We start from the raw sequence: 18,234 nt of genomic DNA, 5'->3' as shown, positions 1-18,234 counted from the left end.
TACTTTAAAAACCAACAGATAAAGAACTCCTCTTGAGGGGCTGAGTGTCAGCTCACCTGGTAGAGCACACACATTACCGTGTGCAAGGACCCAGGTTCAAACCCTTAGTCCCCACCTGTGTGTATGGGGAAGCTTTACAAACCACGAAGCAGTGCTGCAAGTATCTATCTATCTCTCTCTTTCTCTCCCCTTCTCTCTCAGTTCCTCTCTATCTTATCAAATGAAAGAATAGAAGGAAGGAAGGGAAGGAGGAAGAAAGAAAGAGAAAGAAAAGAAACTACTGAGGAAGGAAGGAAGGAAGGAAGGGAGGAAGGAAGGAAGGAAGAGAAGGAAAATATGGGCACTTGGAGTGACAGATTCATCATGCAGGCCCCTAAGCCCCATCAACAACCTTGGTGACAATGAAAATTTAAACAGACAAAACTAAGCAAAAACAAACAAACATGAAACATCTCTTGAGATAGTGTTTGGACAATGTCACAAGAGGGAGAGAACAGCTACAAACTTTAGTCTCCCTAACTCCCAGGCTCTCACAAGGGTGGGGAGACCAATTATTTTTACTTTTTCAGCTCTGTGAAGATAATAACTTTTGTACTTTCCCCCACTTCCCTTGGCAAAGAGGACAGCTTGGACTTCCATCTGAGCGTTAATGGTCCATCTCCCCACTGGGGATGTGTGTGTCTCTGTGACAACGTCTTAAGGAAACAGATTATATCTGCATCACAGTAGAGTTGGCTTTATGTTCCTCTTTGATGTCGCCAACTAGATTAAAAAGTCCTTAGGGCAGGAGACATTCAAAACTTCCTGTAAAGTCGCCATAGGAGCCCTCACGAGAGGAGACTACAGCAGGCATTTGACACACAGTAATAATGACCTTGTTGGCTCACCATTCCATGGCTCTTTCTGTGTCTGGGAAGAGCAGTCATTAAAAAATATTATATATATATATTTGCCATCAGGATTATTTCTGGGACTCAGTGCCTGTATAACAAATATCTCTGGGTGGCTTTTGTTTTTTAATCTTTAAAAAAAATTTTAAGCTGATTTTCTTTTCTTTCCTTAAAAAAAAAATTGGAGCCAGGTGGTGACACACCTGATTGAACGCACATATTACAATGCACAAGGACCTAAGTTCGAGCCCCTGGTCCCCACCTATAGGGGGAAAGCTTTGCCAGTGGTGAAACAGTGTTGTCTCTCTGTCTCTCTTCCTCTCCATCACCTCCTTCCCTCTCAATTTCTGGCTGTGTCTACCCGATAAATTAGTAAAAATAAATAATTTTTTTTCTTCCTCTTTTACCAGAGCACTGCTCAGCTCTGGTTAATGGTGGTACAGGGCATTGAACCTGGGGCTTCAAAGCCTCAGGCATGAAAATCTTTTTGCAGAACCATTATATGCTATCTCCCCTGTTCTTGAGTGTTTTTTTTTTTAATCTCACTTTTCTGATAGAGATGGAGGGAGAGAAAGAAAGAGAGCCACCAGCAGCACTACTCCACCTCTTATGAAGCATCTCCCCTACAGGTGGGGCTTGGTACTGGGTGTGCTCTGCCAGGTGAGCCACCACCTGGCCCACTGCTGTGCTAAGACTTACAAACTTTGGCAGCTCTTCATTTTCTTTCACCAACTGTTTGGTTCCCTGACAAGCTGCAGAAGAATAAAGGCAAGATATTTGCTAGCTTTTGGGAGAATGAGTTGGTTCCTTAGTAGCTTCCAAAGGTGAGCAAAGAGACTTCCATTTTGATTTTCTCATCAACTGTGGTTTACACTAGAGTGTTTTGTTTTATTGCAGTTATTCTTCTTGGTGCTTAAAGTGTTCCATCTTTGACCACTGGGAGAATTTCTCTCTCTCTTTTTAAAAAAGATTTTATTTATTTATTTATTAGAAACATAGGAGAGAGAAAGAGCCAGACATCACTCTGGTACATGTGCTGCCAGGGATTGAACTCAGGACCTCATGCTTGAGAGTCCGCTGCTTTATCCACTGTGCCACCTCCTGGACCACAGGAGAATTTCTCAATTTGAATCTTGTTCATCAGTTTTTTTCTTTTTTCTTTTCATCTCTTCCCTTTATCTTGTATGACAAGCTGTTCCTGGTTCATTTTTTCATTTCCTGCCCCAGATCCAGTTAACTGCTTGTCTAAGGCTCTAGGGTCTCTTTTAGTAGGAAAAAGAAAGAATACAATCTATACTTTAAACATGCTGACTAGTCATTTTTTTCCTAGACACTTCAGTGAATGGAATTAGGCTGTATAAAAATATATATAGGTGTGGGATTATGTGAACGCATGGTAGAGCATAGGGGAACTCCCCCATCCTTGAGATGGAGGTCTGAAAAGACACCCCACCTGTCAGTCTCTCCCTTTTGAGGATAGAGCTTGGAGGGAAATGCTTTTCTTACTCAGTTTCCCCTTGTCAGTCTCCCAGGCTTCACAGAGGCCTGCAACCTCTCATACTTAACTCATTCCCCTGCTGCAGACCAAATGGCTGCCTGCTTGAAAGTTCATTTAAAGTTCACTATGTTCACTATAAGTTCATTATCTTTTGATCACATACAAAGTAGACACTTCATCGCACTGCCTTGCCAGTAACTCAACAGAGAGACCCCTACACCTCACTTCCCGGATTCTTTGATCACCATGATTTACATCAAACTCTGCCCTTCTATACTTTATCTCACCCTGTTGGTTTAACCACCATGTTTTTATTAATACCTTTAGATAGTTAACATCTCTTGCTTCATGGAAACTAATTGCTTTGACCTTTTGGTATCCCATCAATTCCTGTCATTCCTTAGCTTTCCCCACCATAGGGGTACTGACCTTTTGAAAACCTATGATTACTGACATATGTGAAAAATGTTCTTTGTTTCACTTTGCTATATAAGCTTTATCCTCCTCTGAATAAACTGTAAGTACATACCTGAATTTCTCCTGGCTGTTTCCTTCTGTATCACGCGATCCCTAGAATCGGTGACGGGAAGCCAGTGGCTTACCTCTGTTGCAAGGCCACACACATGAGCACCAGCATATAGTGAATTTGTATTTTTCCAATTAGGATTATAAAGTTATTATATCTATACATTATAGATACATTATTATATCTTTTTCTTTTTATATGAAGTAGCTTTGTTCCTAATAATAAGCATAGTTACTTATTTTATCTTCCAATATGGATCAGTATCCAAATAATGATATCAATATTATTACTAACAACATAATTACCATTCATGCCAATAGGGGAGTGTTTAAATTAATGTGTCTTAAAAGCCATTTGAGGGGAAAAAAACAACTTTTTTGTTCAATTTTATTTATTTGTTTATTGCCTCCAGGGTTATTGCTGGGGATCAGTGCCTGCACTATGAATCCACTGCTCCTGAAGGCTATTTTTTCCCTTTTGTCACCCTTGTTGTTTATTGTTATTGTTGTTGTTATTATCGCTATCGTTGTTGGATAGGACAGAGAGAAATTGAGAGAGGAGGGGAAGACAGGAGGAGAGAAAGATAGACACCTGCAGACCTGCTTCACCACCTTCAAAGTGACTCCCCTGCAGGTGGGGCTTGAACTAGGATCCCTGAGCCATTCCTTGTGCTTTGCACCATATGTGCTTAACCTGCTGTGCTACCTCCCAGCCCCCCATAATTTAATTTTTAAAAAGATCTTATTTTCAAGAAAAAGTGTTGATTTATGTATTTACTCATGAGAGAGAGAGCCAGAACATTAGTCTAATAGGTAGATAAGCAGTGCCAGGGATTAAATTTGGGATTTTATTGTGCAAGACCTGTACTCTATGCCAAGCCACCTCCCTGACTGCACTTTGCTTGATTTTGATTTTTTGGGTTGAGAAAGGATAATAAGAAATGCTCCATGGGTTTCTGCAAGAGTTGAAATCCCACTATAAACCATAGGTCTGTGGAAATGTAAATTGCTGGCTCTTGGGATTATTTCTTGGTACCAAGTCCATCTTCACCCCACTCCGGATGTTCTTGATGAAATCACCAAGTGTTACCCTGTTCTCAAACTTGGTTGGATATTGGCTACTGGGGTCCCACTGTTCCAGTGTGCCGGGATAGCCTGAGGGTGCTTCTTCCCAAGCTGGTGCTCTCTGGGTTGGAGAGAACTCAACTGGAGCCGATCTAGGCTGCTGCGTGGGAGAGGGATCAGGAACTCGTGCAGCACTAACTTCGCAGGAGATACACTCTGGAACCCTCGGAGCTGGAAAGCAATTTCCAAGTGTGTTTAATCAGAAGAGCAGCTGTTTTTATGCTCTTCAAGTAGGGTGGAAACAGGATGTGACATAGAGAGGGTGGAGGCGAAAAGTGACTGGTGGAAGATCAGGGTGTGACAAGGAGAGGGGGCAGAGCAGGTGAGAATTTTACCACTAAACCACTAATGCCCTGGAGGGAGTGTGGTGCTTTATGTAAATGTAAAAGTGATTTATGTAAATAGACCGCTTTGAATGGGATCAAACCAATCCCTATATAGGCATACCGGTGCTTGGTTAAGCAGAAGCCAGGGGGAGCTGGCATACTATCCAACACCAGTGAACCATTAAAAAAAAATTTTTTTTTTGTTTATAAAAAGGAAACATTGACAAAACCATAGGATAAGAGGGGTACAGCTACACACAATTCCCACCACCAGATCTTCGTATCCCATCCTCTCCCCTGATAGCTTTCCTATTCTTTAACCCTCTGGGAGTATGGACCCAAGGTCATTGTGGGATGCAGAAGGTAGAAGGTCTGGCTTCTGTAATTGCTTCCCCACTGATCATGGGCATTGATCCATACTCCCAGCCTACCTCTCTCTTTCCCTAGTAGGGTGGGGCTCTGGGGAGCGGAGCTCCAGGACACATTGGGGTCATCTGTCCAGGAAAGTCTAGTCGGCATCATGCTAGCATCTGGAACCTGGTGGTGGACAAGAGAGTTAACATACAAAACCAAACAAATTGTTGAACAATCATGGACCTAAAGGCTGGAATAGTGCAGATGAAGAGTTGGGGGGGTCCTCCATTTTGTAGGTAGCTAATAGGCATATTTTAGTTATATTCCAAAGGGCCTGTGGATATACTAGTTTTTTTTTTTTTTTTTCCCTGAGCCTGAAATCTGATATGCAGGTGGATCCTAGTTATTGTCTGGGGAGATGATGTCATGGCTGGAAAAGGGACAGAAAGCTGGATCCGGGAAGAGAGTCGCTCCCTAATATGGGAAAGGGGTATAAATATTGTTGACTGTAAACCCCAACTATTTGATTTGGTCTGGGGCCCATATTCAGCTTAGGAGCCTATGAGACCTCTGCATCCCTGTAGATCTGAGCTCATATTCTGTGGTCATGAGTAGGAACATTCCCAGTGAACCATTTAAGCTCTTTGTGTCTCAGACTCCTCATGTGTGTAAAACCCTGATGAATGTTAACACTGACAGCCCAGCTTAAAACAGAAGAGGTCATTCATGCTAAGGCTTCTCATTTTTCCTCTCCTTTGTTTCTCTCAGGGAAGCTGTGTGGTGAACTTGACCTTTTCAGATGATGGCAGCCAAGCAGACAGAACCTGTCACCATCATTAGCCTCAGGAAGCTGAGCCCGGGGACCCCAGAGCCACAGCTTAAAGGTAAGACAAAAGTCACAGAAGTAGGTCTGGGTGGTGGCGCAGTGGATAAAGCATTGGATTCTCAAGCATGAGGTCCTGAGTTCAATCCTCAGTAGCACATGTACCAGGTTGATGTCCGGTTCTTTCTCTCCTTCTAACTTTCTCATCAATAAATGAATAAAAACTTAAAAAAAAAAACCTCACAGAAGTCTTCAGCCCTCAGGTTCAGTCCACATATTCCTTCTGCCCTATTTGCTCCTTTTCACAATCACAGATGTTTTTTCCAGTTCCCTGAGAGGTGAGGGACACCCCCCCCCAATTCCTTTCCTGTTATTTTTTAATTTATGGTTAATAGTGGGTTACAAGATTGTGAGATGACAGGGTATGTAGTTCCACATCATCACAGGTGTGTCCCCACCCTCTCTCCTCCTACTGATAACTACCATAGTTCTCACAAAGTCTTAGAAACAGTTTGTTTGGTTCTGTTTGCAAGTTCACATGTATCAGTTCTCTAGATTCTACATACAAGTGAAACCATCTGGGAGTTGTCTTTCATCTCTTATTTTGATAAGCATAATCACCTCTAGTTCCATCCATTTTGTCCCAAAGAGCACAAAATCATCTCTTCTGTGACTGCAGAGTAGTGTTCTGTGGGGTATATATCCCATAACTTCTTTAGCCAGTCATCTGTTGATGGGCATTTAGGCTGCTTCCACTCTTTGACTATTGAATAATTGAGTATTTGTATAATGCAGCTATGAACATAGGGGTGCATGTGTCCCTTTGAATTAGTGGTTGAGTGTCTCTCAACCACTAGTGGATAAATGCCTGAGTGGTACTGGATCATAAGCTACTCCCATTTTTATTTGCTTAAGGAGCCTCCATACAACCTCAAAGGGCTGACTTGCATTCCCACCAGCAGCATATTAGAGTTCCCTTTTTTCTCTACAATCTCGCTAATACCTGTCATTTCCCATTTTGTTGACCCACATTCCCTTCTGCTTTGTCTTTTCTCCTTAGAGACAAAGACATTCACGGTGGAAGACGCTGTGGAGACAATCGGATTTGGACGCTTCCACATCGCCCTCTTTCTCATCATGGGCAGCACCGGGGTAAAACCCGCCCCGCTCCCCCCAGTCTCCAAATGTTGGGCACATTGGGTTTTTTTTTCCTTTCTATCTATCTTTCTTTCCTTTTTTTTTTAGAATTTATTTATTTATTATTTATTTATAAAAAGGAAACACTGACAAAACCACAGGATAAGAGGGGTACAACTCCACACAGTTCCCACCACCAGAACTCTGTATCCTATCGCCTCCCCTGATAGCTTTCCTATTCTTTATCCCTCTGGGAGTATGGGCCCAAGGTCATTGTGGGATGCAGAAGGTGGAAGGTCTGGCTTCTGTAATTGCTTCCCCACTGAACATGGGTGTTGAAATATATAACTGAAAGCAAAAGTACACAAAAGTCTACAGTAAGTCAGTATGAAGTTCATAATGAAATAGTGTCTACTTAGACTTAGCTACCCTTCTCACCTATTTCCTATTATACTTCCCTCACTCACTTCCAAGATATCCTTATCAAAGCAAGGACTGCAAAAGCTGAATAAGGGCAAGAGACTGGCATACTTTAACTATGACTCTTTAATCACTATCAGGCCACCCCATCAGCTAGGGCCCTAGTCAGGGAGTCCTGAGATTCCCAAACAGACATGATGGGCCTAGACATCAAATAAATCCCTCTCCACTGTTATCAGTCATCTATATCAGGAGCAACAAAACAGACCCCTTTGTGAATACCCATAAGACCTTGCCCTCAACTTGGATCAACAATGGTAGAGAATGTTCCATCCTCTGAAGAAAGGCTGGCCAACATACTCTATGCTACACCTGAGGAAGATGGGTCCTGAAATTGGGGCAGCATGGAATGTTCCTACTCATGACCACAGAATGTGAGCTCAGATCTATAGGGATGCAGAGGTCACATAGGCTCCTAAACTGAATATGGGCCAGATAAGGTCACATCAAATTGATAAGGGTTACAGTCAACAGTACTTATACACCTTTCCCATATTTAGGAGCTGCTCTCTTCCCTGATCCAGATTTCTAGCCCTTTTTCTAGCCATGACATCATCTCCCCAGACAGTAACTTGGATCCACCTGCATAATAGATTTCAGGCTCAGGAATAAAAACAACAAACAAAACCTAGTATATCCACAGGCCCTTTGGAATATAACTAAAGTATGCCTACTAGCTATCTACAGAATGGACCCCCCCCCCCCCGCCCCAGCTCTTCATCTGCACTACTCCAGCCTTTAGGTTCATGCTTAGTCAGCAATTTGTTTGGCTTTATATGTTAACTTTCTTTTCAGAATTTATTTATTTATTAATGAGAAAGATAGAGGAGGAGAGAGAAAGAACCAGACATCACTCTGGTACATGTGCTGCTGAGGATTGAACTCGGACCTCATGCCTGAGAATCCAATATCCACTGTGCCATCTCCCGGACCACCACATTCAGATTTTCATTGGCCTCGACCCTGGGGCGTCCATTTAGAGAGGGTGTGTCAGGAAGCAGGGACCCTGTGAGGCTAGCCTCTTTTTTGGCAGGTTTTCAGGTATGAGCCAATAAATATCTGTGTGTCTCTCTGTTCTGAGAGGTCAGTGTTTAGCTTTAAAATAGCTTTGAGGGGGCCGGGCGATATTACAGCTGGTTAAGTGCACATGGCTCCAAGTGCAAATGATCACCTAGTATCCATCCTGACAGGAGTACTGCTCAGCTCTGGTTTACGATGGTGTGAGGAATTGAACCTGTGACATTGGACCCTCAGGCATGAGAGTCTCTTTGCATAACCATTATGCTATCTCTCTACCCCCCTCTCTGTCTCTGTCTCTCTCTCACACCCTCTATCAAAATAAAGGCTGTTGGATCAGTGGAGCTGTGCAGACACTGAGCTCCAGCAATAACCCTGGTGGCATAAAAAATGAATTATAAATAAAATAGAATGCAAATTTAGTGCTATCCCCATCAAGATCACAACCACTTTTTTTTTTGTGGGGGGAGAATAAATGCTACAAATGTTTATCTGGAACCAGAAAAGATCTAGAATTGCCAAAACAATCTGAGAAGAAAGAGCAGAACTGGAAGCATCACAGTCCGAGATCTCAAATTGTATTATAGGGCCATTATAATCAGAACTGCTTGGTACTAGAACATGAATAGACACACTGACCAGTGGAATAGAATTGAGAGCCCAGAAGTAAGCCCCCACACCTATGGACATTTAATCTTTGACAGAAGTACCCAGACTATTAAATGGGGAAAACAGTCTCTTCAACAAATGATGTTGGAAAAAAATGGGTTGAAATATGCAGAAGAACCACTATATTTCACCAAACAGAAAAGTAAATTCCAAGTGTATCAAGGACTTGCATGTTAGACGAGAAACTATCAGATATTTAGAGGAAAATATTGGCAGAACTCTTTTCTGCATAAATTTTAAAGACATCTTCAGTGAAACGAATCCAATTATAAAGAAGACTAAGGCAAGCATAATCCTGTGGGAATTAAAAAGCTTCTGCACAGCAAAACAAAATAAAACAAAGCAAAACAAAAAAAACCACTACCCAAACCAAGAGACCTCTCACATAATCACAGAATGAAAGAAGATCTTTACATGCCATACATCAGACAAAAGTTTAATAACCAAAATATATAAAGAGCTTGCCAAGCTCAACAACAAGAAGATAAATAACCCCACCCCAAAATGGGGAGAAGACATGGACAGAATATTCACCACAGAAGAGAGTATTCACCAAAAGGCTGAGAAACACATGAAAAAATGCTCCAAGTCTTTGATTGTCAGGGAAATGCAAATAAAGACAATAATGAGATACGACTTCACTCCTGTGAGAATGTCATACATCAGAAAAGGTAACAGCAGCAAATGCTGGAGAGGTTGTGGGGTCAAAGGAACCCTCCTGCACTGCTGGTGGGAATGTCAATTGGTCCAACCCCTGTGGAGAGCAGTCTAGAGAACTCTCAGAAGGCTAGAAACGGACCTACCCTGTGATCCTGCAGTTCCTCTCCTGGAGATATATCCTAAGGAACCCAACACATTCATCCAAAAATGTCGTGTCTCTCTGGCGGGGTGATCTTCAGGGGAAAGGTAACAGACTAGTTCTTTCTCGCTCACGACAGGGGTGACACAAAGTAAAGACACCAGGGAGCTCTTCAGCGTGCTCAGAACTCAGAACTCGTTTATTAGCAAGGTGGACATGAGTTAAATAGAAAAACAAACGAAGGGATATTACTGAAATATGTTAGAAATTACAGGTTTCTTAACGGTCGGCATGCCCCTAAGGTAGGGGGCCGGTATGACAGGAATTGATGAGATACAAGACAGTTATTCTCCATGATGCAAGCAACTTAATTATCCAAAGGTATTTGAGAGAAGCATAGGGGTTAAACCCATAGGGTGAGACAGAGAGAAGATGGATATCAAAAAGCCATATAGTTTGGAATTTCTCTTGTCTGGGGTCTGAGGTGTGTGATGAAGTGTGTGATAAGGTGTGTTCTTCTGTGATCAGAAGGTGACTTTGAATAAGTGAATCTGCGGCCATGTGGCCTGCAGTTAATGGAGGGAAGTATTGGGGTTTCTGTGGGCCTGAGAGTCAAGAAGGAAAGAACCAAGTCTGAGTTTCCCCCCTTTTGCTCACCTCGGTTGAGAGAGACTAACCAAGAGGGTATCTTCTCAGACCTCCATCCAAGGACGGGGTGGTTCTCCGTAAACTCTATCAGGCTTACACATAATCCCAACACAAAAATATTTGTGTATACCTATGTTCTTAGCAGCACAATTTGTAATCGCCAAAACCTGGAAGCAACCCAGGTGTCCAACAACAGATGAGTGACTGAGCAAGTTGTGGTCTATATACACAATGGAATACTACTCAGCTATTGAAAATGGTGAAGTCACTTCATTGTTTTCAGCCCATCTGGGGTGGAACGTGAAGGTATCATGTTAAGTGAAGTCAGAAACAGAAGGATGAATATGGGATGATCTCACTCTCAGGCAGACGTTGAAAAATAAGATCAGGAGAGAAAACACAAGTAGAACCTGAACTGGAGTTGATATATTGCATCAAAGTAAAAGACTCTGGTGTGTATGTGTGTGTGTGTGTGTGTGTGTGTGTGTGTGTGTGTGTGTGAATACAGGTCTAAAAAGGATGACAGAGGACCTAGTGGGGGTTGTATTGTTATGTGGAAAACTGAGAAGTGTTATGCATATACAGACTATTGTATTTACTGTCAAATGTAAAACATTAATCCCCTATTAAGAAATTAAAAAATTAAAATAAAATAGAACCAGGGAAATTGCTTTCTTGGATAGTGTGCTACAATGCCCTGGCTCAAGTCTGGCCTTCCTCAAATTAAAGGAACCTTCAGTGCTGTGCACTCTTTTCACTCCTTCCTTGCCTCTCTGCCTGTAAATAATGAATAAATAAATGCTATTTGCCCAGGGTACCCTTGAGACCCTCCTGAGGATGAAACAGCAGAGCTGGGGGTTGGGGGAAGCTAGCTTTACTCAGTACAACAACCCCACAGGCCCCTCTCATGATGGCTACAGTGTATGTCACCATCAGTCAGTCAGTCACTGATCTGGGTGCCGTGGTTTGATGTCAAAGGAAGCCAAAGTCCAACCAGCAGGGAAGAGGGAGTAGGAACCCATGGGTCCTGAGTGAGGGTGTGAGGCTGGGTGGGCATATGGAGTGTGGGAGGCTGGCACTGATTCCTGCATCTCCCCTGTTCTCCAAGGTGGCTGAGGCGATGGAGATCATGCTGATCGCTGTGGTGTCTCCTGTCATCCGCTGTGAGTGGCAGCTGGAGAACTGGCAGGTGGCTCTGGTGACCACGGTGAGTACCCACTTCCTCTGAGGAGGGTGGGTGTCCGGGTCCCCGGGCTCTGCTCAGCCCCCTTCCCTCCTAGAGTGTGCTGGCTTCCAAAGCTTCTGGCTCTGCAGACCAGGACCTCCATGTCTGCTCTCAAAAGAGCACAACTGTGAATCACTTATTGTCCAGCTCCTTAAAAAAAATCCCAGAGGTGAAGCAAGAAAGTATCAGTTTTTGTTTATTTGTTTTGTTTTTTTCCTCTAGTGGTGGTGCTGGGGATTGAACCTGGAATTTCTTGTGTGCAAGTCCTGTGTGCTGCCTCTGTACATCTCCATGGCACCCAGAAAATTTAGTGTATCTTTTTTCATCTTATTTTACTGAGGGATTACTGGCTTACAGTACAGTGTAGTCACTGACACACAAACACAGCCTCCCATTTCCCTTGGTAGGAGTCTAGTGTCTGAGAGACAGTCCCCCAACATAAGCCTCTCTCCCCCCTTATATACCTTATACTCCAGGACCCCAGTGTCTCTTGGTACCATCCTGATCCCTCTTTCCCCAGAATCTTTTGCTTTGGTGCAATATGACACTACCAGCCCAAGTTCATCTTATGTTTTCCCCTACTGTCCTTGTTTCTTTTTTTTTTCTTTTTCTTTTTTATTTATAAAAAGGAAACACTGACAAAAACCATAGGATAAGAGGGGTACAACTCCACGCAATTCCCACCACCAGAACTCCTCCCCTGATAGCTTTCCTACTCTTTATCCCTCTGGAAGCATGGACCCAGGGTCATTATGGGGTGCAGAAGGTGGAAGGTCTGGCTTCTGTAATTGCCTCCCTGCTGAACATGGGCATTGGCAGGTCAATCCATATTCCTGGCTGTCTCTCTCTTTCCCTATTGGGGCAGGGCTCTATGGAGGTGGGGCTCCAGGACACATGAGGGGGTCACATTGGTGGGGTTGTCTACCCAGGGAAGTTTGGTTGGCATCATGGTAGCATCTGGAACCTGGTGGTTGAAAAAAGAGTTAACATATAGAACCAAACAAATTGTTGACTAATAATGAACCTAAAGGCTGGAATAGTTCAGATGAAGAGTTGGGGGGGGTCCTCCATTTTGTAGATAGTTAGTAGTCCTATTTTAGTTATATTCCAAAGAGCCTATGACTATACTAGTTTTGTTTTTCCTGAGCCTGACATCTGATATGCAGGTGGATCCAAGTTATTGTCTGGGGAGATGATGTCATGGCTGGAAAAAGGACCAGTTATTTTTTAAGTTCCACCTTTGAGGGAGATCTTTTAGCATTGGCCCTTCACTTTCTGGCTCATCTCAGTCAACATGATACTGCTCAGCTTTGGATGATGGTGGTGCTGAGGCTTAAACCTGGGGCCTAAAGCCTCAGGCGTGAAAGTATTTTTTTTCCTTTTTTTCTATTTATTTATTTATTTATTTAAAAAAAGAGATATTAACAAAACTGTAGGATAGGAGGGGTACAACTCCACACAGTTCCCATCACCACCAGAACTCCATATCCCATCCCCTCCCCTGATAGCTTTCCCATTCTTTATCCCTCTGGGAGTATGGACCCAAGGTCATTGTGGGATGTAGAAGGTAGAAGATCTGGCTTCTGTAATTGCTTCCCCACTGAACATGGGTGCTGACTGGTCGATTCATACTCCCAGGCTGCCTCTCTCTTTCCCTAGTAGGGTGGGTCTCTGGGGAATCAGAGCTCCAGGACACATTGGTGGGGTCGTCTGTCCAGGGAAGTCTGGTCAGCATCCTGCTGGCATCTGGAACTTGGTGACTGAAAAGAGAGTTAACATACAAAGCCAAACAAATTGTTGAACAAATATGGACCTAAAGGCTGGAATAGTGTAGATGAAGTGTTGGGGGTTACTCTCTGCAGACTATTGTGTACTTTTGCTTTCAAGGCATAAAAGTCTTTTGCATAATCTCTATGCTCTCTGCAGACCCTGAAGTGACTCAAAAGTCATCAGTTAGTTCTGGTTGAATCAACTGTTCAGTATCAGTTCACATCATTAAAAGGCTGTTTAATTGGGCCCTAGTGATGGACACTAGTCTCCCTCACTCAACTGTATTATGTTACATTTCAACTCTTCCCAGAGATCACTATGCATGGCCCTCAGAAGTGCACACCATGTCTTGCTCCTGAGTAAATTATTGGAATATTTGACTGGATAATGAGAAGACAAGAGGCCAAGATCCTGTGCCTTGTTCACATCTCAGAGTTGAGAGATAAAACTTCAGACACACACACACACACACATTATTTATTTTTAAATGTTTTTTAATTATTTAAAAAAAATTTTAATATTTATTTTCCCTTTTGTTGCCCTTATTGTTTTTTATGGTTGTTGTAGTTATTATTGTTTTTGTTATTGATGTTGTCATAGGACAGAGAGAAATGGAAAGAGGAGGGGAAGACAGAGAGGGGGAGAGAAAGATAGACACCTGCAGACCTGCTTCACTGCCTGTGAAGCGACTCCTCTGCAGGTGGGGAGCCGGAGGCTCGAACCAGGATCCTTATACCAGTCCTTTGCACTTTGCACCACAAGCACTTAACCCACTGCGCTACTGTCTGACTCCTATATATATAATTTATTAATAATAGTATGTTTAGGATTGTAAGATTACAATGTATAGCTTCACATCACACCCATCACCAAAGTTCTGTAGCCCCACTCTCTCACCTCCGAAAGATAACCACCATAGTTCTTCTAAGTCTTACAATTTTTCAGAGATTCTTGATGGTTGAATCAAGGGAGTCTGGAGATGGACACACACACACACACACACACACACACACCCCACAGTGGGCTGTTAAGTGTTTGCGTGTGTGACCCTAACCAAAACTCCTGTGTTCAAATTGAAGTGAGAAGTGGATGATTGGTGGTCCCGGAGGTAGCACTGTGGATAAAGCATTGGACTATCAAGCATGAGGTCCAGAGTTCAGTCCATGGCAGCACATGTACCAGAGTGATGGCTAGTTCTTTCTCTCTCCTCCTAACTTTCTTACTAAGAAATACATTATATATAAAAAAGAAATGGATGATTGGAACAAGACAGTACCTTCTTATGCTGAGTTCAGCTTCTACAGTCTTGGAAGGTTCCTCCCTCACTACTTTTCAATCCACTGATCATACATGCCTGAATTGACTTGTGTCTACATAAGAGTTTACAGGAGTCTGGCGGTAGCGCAGTGGGTTAAGTGCATGTGGCGCAAAGTGCAAGGACTGGCGTAAGGATCTCAGTTCGGGCCTCCAGCTCCAGCTCCAGCATTGAAGCAGGTCTGCAGGTGTCTGTCTTTCTCTCCCCCTCTCTGTCTTCCTCTCCTCTCTCCATTTCTCTCTGTCTTATCCAACAATGATGACATCAATAACAACAACAATAATAACTACAATAATAATAAAAAACAAGGGCAACAAAAGGGAAAATAAATAAATAAATATTTTTTAAAAATAAGAGTTCACAGTTGCAAATCTTTTTTTTTTTTTTGCAGAGTCTATCTTTTATTTTATTATTATTTTTTTCAGGGCAGTCTTTTTTTTTTTTCTTTTTAAGAAAGGAGACATTAACAGAATCATAGGATTGGGGGGGTATAACTCCACACAATTCCTGCCACCCAATCTCTATATCCCGTCCCCTCCCCACTAGCTTTCCCATTCTCTATCCCTCTGGGAGCATGGACCCAGGGTCGTTGTGGGTTGCAGAAGGTGGAAGATCTGGCTTCTGTAATTGCTTCCTCGCTGAACATGGGCATTGACTGGTCGATCCATACTCCCAGGCTGCCTCTCTCTTTCCCTAGTAGGGTGGATCTCTGGGGAAGCTGAACTCCAGGACACATTGGTGGGGTCTTCAGTCCAGGAAAGCCTGGCTGGCATCCTGATGGCATCTGGAACCTGGTGGCTGAAAAGAGAGTTAACATACAAAGCCAAACAAATTGTTGCGAAGAATCATGGACCCAAAGGATAGAATAGTGGAGATAAAGTGTTGGGGGGTACTCACTGCAAACTCTAGTGTACTACTGCTTTCAGGTATATATTTGCCCTAGTTTATGGATACGTGTGGACATATACTCTATCTCCTGGAACTTGGTCTATATCTAGGTTTTGGGACTTTGTTAGGAAGTGAACCACCTGGGATGGAGTTAGAGAATACTATAAAAGGAAAGGTCTCACCCGAGTGATGAAGCTGAAGGGTTGTCATTCCACACTTGAAGTCTCTGGACACAGTCTGAAGTGAAGCAAATCTTAACTTTTTTCCCCTCCATCCCTGAGGTGAAGTGCAGTGGCTGTTAAACCTTTGTTATGTTGACAGTGGATTGTCAGTCATTTATCTTCCCTTCTGGCTATGTGAGCCTGAGTCAACCAGAGAGCTTTTTAACTACAAGTAGATTTTTTTTTTTCATTTAATCACTCACACATGGCCAAGAGGTCAAACAGGGCAGAGGACAGAGAACACAGTCATTATGCAAAGAGACTCCTATGCCTGAGGATCCAAAGTCCCAGGCCTGATCCCTGCCCCACTGCCAGCCTGAGCTGAGCAGCATTGTATGGCCCAACAAGTCTCTGAAGAAACCCAGGTTGCACTCTGTTGAGTCCTCAAGTGATTCTTCCTTGTTCTTCTGAGTCTGTCAGGAGAGCTCTGTGAAAACACTCCTACTCCACATCCACATCTCCGGATCACTGGGATGGTAGATTTTTAAAAATTTTCATTTATAAAATGGAAATATTAACAAGACCATAGGATAAGAGGGGTACATTTCCACACAATGCCCACCCCCAAAGCTCCATATTCAATCTCCTCCCTTGATAGCTTTCCTATTCTTTATCCCTCTGGGAACGTGGACTCAGGATCATTATGGGGATGCAGAAGGTGGAAGGTCTGGCTTCTGTAATTACTTCTCAGCTGAACATGGGCATTGGCAGGTCGACCCATACTCCCAGCCTGCCTCTCTCTTTCCCTAGTGGGGCAGGGTTCTGGGGAGGTGGGACTCCAAGACACATGATGGGGTCATTTGCACAGGGAAGTCAAGTTGGCATCATGGTATCATCTGGAACCTGGTGGCTAAAAAAAAAGGTAACATATAAAGCAGAACAAATTGTTGACTAATCATGAACCTAAAGGCAAGAATATTGCAGATGAATATTTGGGGTCTCTGTTTTGGAAAAAGCTTGTAGGTGTATAGGAGGGTAGATTTTTATCCTGAGTCACAGGGCAGTTCCATGCCCTTCGTGTCAATATAAAGGTCCCCTGCTGTTGTCCCAGCCTTTGAGGGGCAACAGCAATGGAAACTTAGAACCCACTATTGTAAACTGGTGAGTCTTAGGTGATTTTTCTCCATTTTTTAAACAAGATTTTATTTATTTATTAATGAGAAAGATAGGAGGAGAGAGAGAGAAAGAACCAGACATCACTCTGGTACATGTGCTGCTGGGAATTCAACTCAGGACCTCATGCTTGAGAGTCCAATGCTTTATCCACTGTGCCACCTCCTGGACCACTATTTTCTCCATTTTAAAAATAATCTTTTGTTGCTAAAACTCAAACCTGTAAGTGGTATGTCTCAGCTGGCAAATTCCCGGACTGGCAATAGCCATTCCTGAGTAAGGTCTTTTAGTCCCAGGAATCTCTCCTTCAGCCCTTTTCTGTCCATGAGCCACACATGCTTGTACTCACCTGTGGTTTGGTGAGTTCTGGTTGTAAATTGTTGAGCCTTCAGGTTCATAGTTGATGAGGGTGAGCAAAATGCAGCTGCTGTAACTCCCTGAAAAAACTTTTTCTCCCTCACCAAAACTCCCATAGAGTATTTATTACCAAAAATTCATCATTACATCAGAGCATGGAATGAGAAACACCACAGGTATCTTTGCAGAGGGACACAGATTTTGATAGTTAATGTAAGACCACCATGGCATTGTCATGCAGTCCTCTGAGTATGTAATAGGTATCTTGTCCACACCATAAACCCCCTGGTCTGAGGGGTGGAAGTGTTTGTCACGGATGCAACTTTAGGCCTTCTGCCTCCAGGTCTTGTTGACTGAGCTGTTGGTTAACTTAAGACATCCAGCAGATGCCTGTTGGAGACAGGAGCTGAATAACTAGAAGGCAGAACACGAGAGACAGCAGGTGCAGCATGCCTCCGGCGCCACACAGATTCTCAGTAATCAGGAAAATAGACTTTTCCCCCCATTGCACTGCTCAGCTCTGGTTTATGGTGCTGGGGGCGGGGGCCTGAACCTGGGGCTTCTTCCTCTTCAGCCTCTCCCTCTCCTCTTCCTCCTTCTTTCCTTCCCCCTTTCCCTCTCCATCTCCTTCTCCCTCTCCCCTTCTTTCTTCTTATATTACAAATATATAAATGATGAAGGAGGACGTAAGGGGCAGGGACAAAGAGACTCTCATGTCTGAGGCTCTGAAGTCCCAGGTTTAGTCCTCCCCACCCCCCATCCACCCGCCCATCACCACCATAAGCCAGAGCCAGTCAGTGCTCTGGTTAAAATAAAATAAAATAAGATAAAATAAAATGTTCAAACTTAAAAAAAAAAAAAAGGAAAAGAGGAGGAAGTGATGCAGAAAAAGGAGACAGAGGCCGGGTGTTGGCGCAGTTGGTTGCGTTTACCTGTCACAATGTGCAAGGACCTGGGTTCGAGTCTCTGGTCCCCACTTGTAGGGGGAAAGCTTTGCTGGTGGTGAAGCAGGAATGCAGGTCTCTCTCTCTGTCTCTCTCCCTCTCTATCACCT

General features: G+C 43.3%; 1 protein-coding gene across 1 annotated transcript in view; it reads left to right on the top strand.

Moving 5' to 3' along the window:
• SVOPL (SVOP like) overlaps window positions 1-18,234 on the top strand; it is a 70,734-nt gene that overhangs the window by 6,538 nt on the left and 45,962 nt on the right. The window contains exons 2-4 of the mRNA XM_060196653.1: window positions 5,487-5,602; window positions 6,602-6,693; window positions 11,400-11,498. Of these exons, the coding sequence (XP_060052636.1) occupies window positions 5,518-5,602; window positions 6,602-6,693; window positions 11,400-11,498 (276 nt within the window). The 5' untranslated portion in view covers window positions 5,487-5,517. The remainder of the gene's footprint in view (window positions 1-5,486; window positions 5,603-6,601; window positions 6,694-11,399; window positions 11,499-18,234) is intronic.

This window comes from Erinaceus europaeus, chromosome 8, assembly GCF_950295315.1.
Source record: "Erinaceus europaeus chromosome 8, mEriEur2.1, whole genome shotgun sequence".
Classification (NCBI taxonomy): Eukaryota; Metazoa; Chordata; class Mammalia; order Eulipotyphla; family Erinaceidae; genus Erinaceus; species Erinaceus europaeus.
Note: the sequence above shows the minus strand (reverse complement) of the source record. Positions and strands in the feature narration are given on the sequence as shown.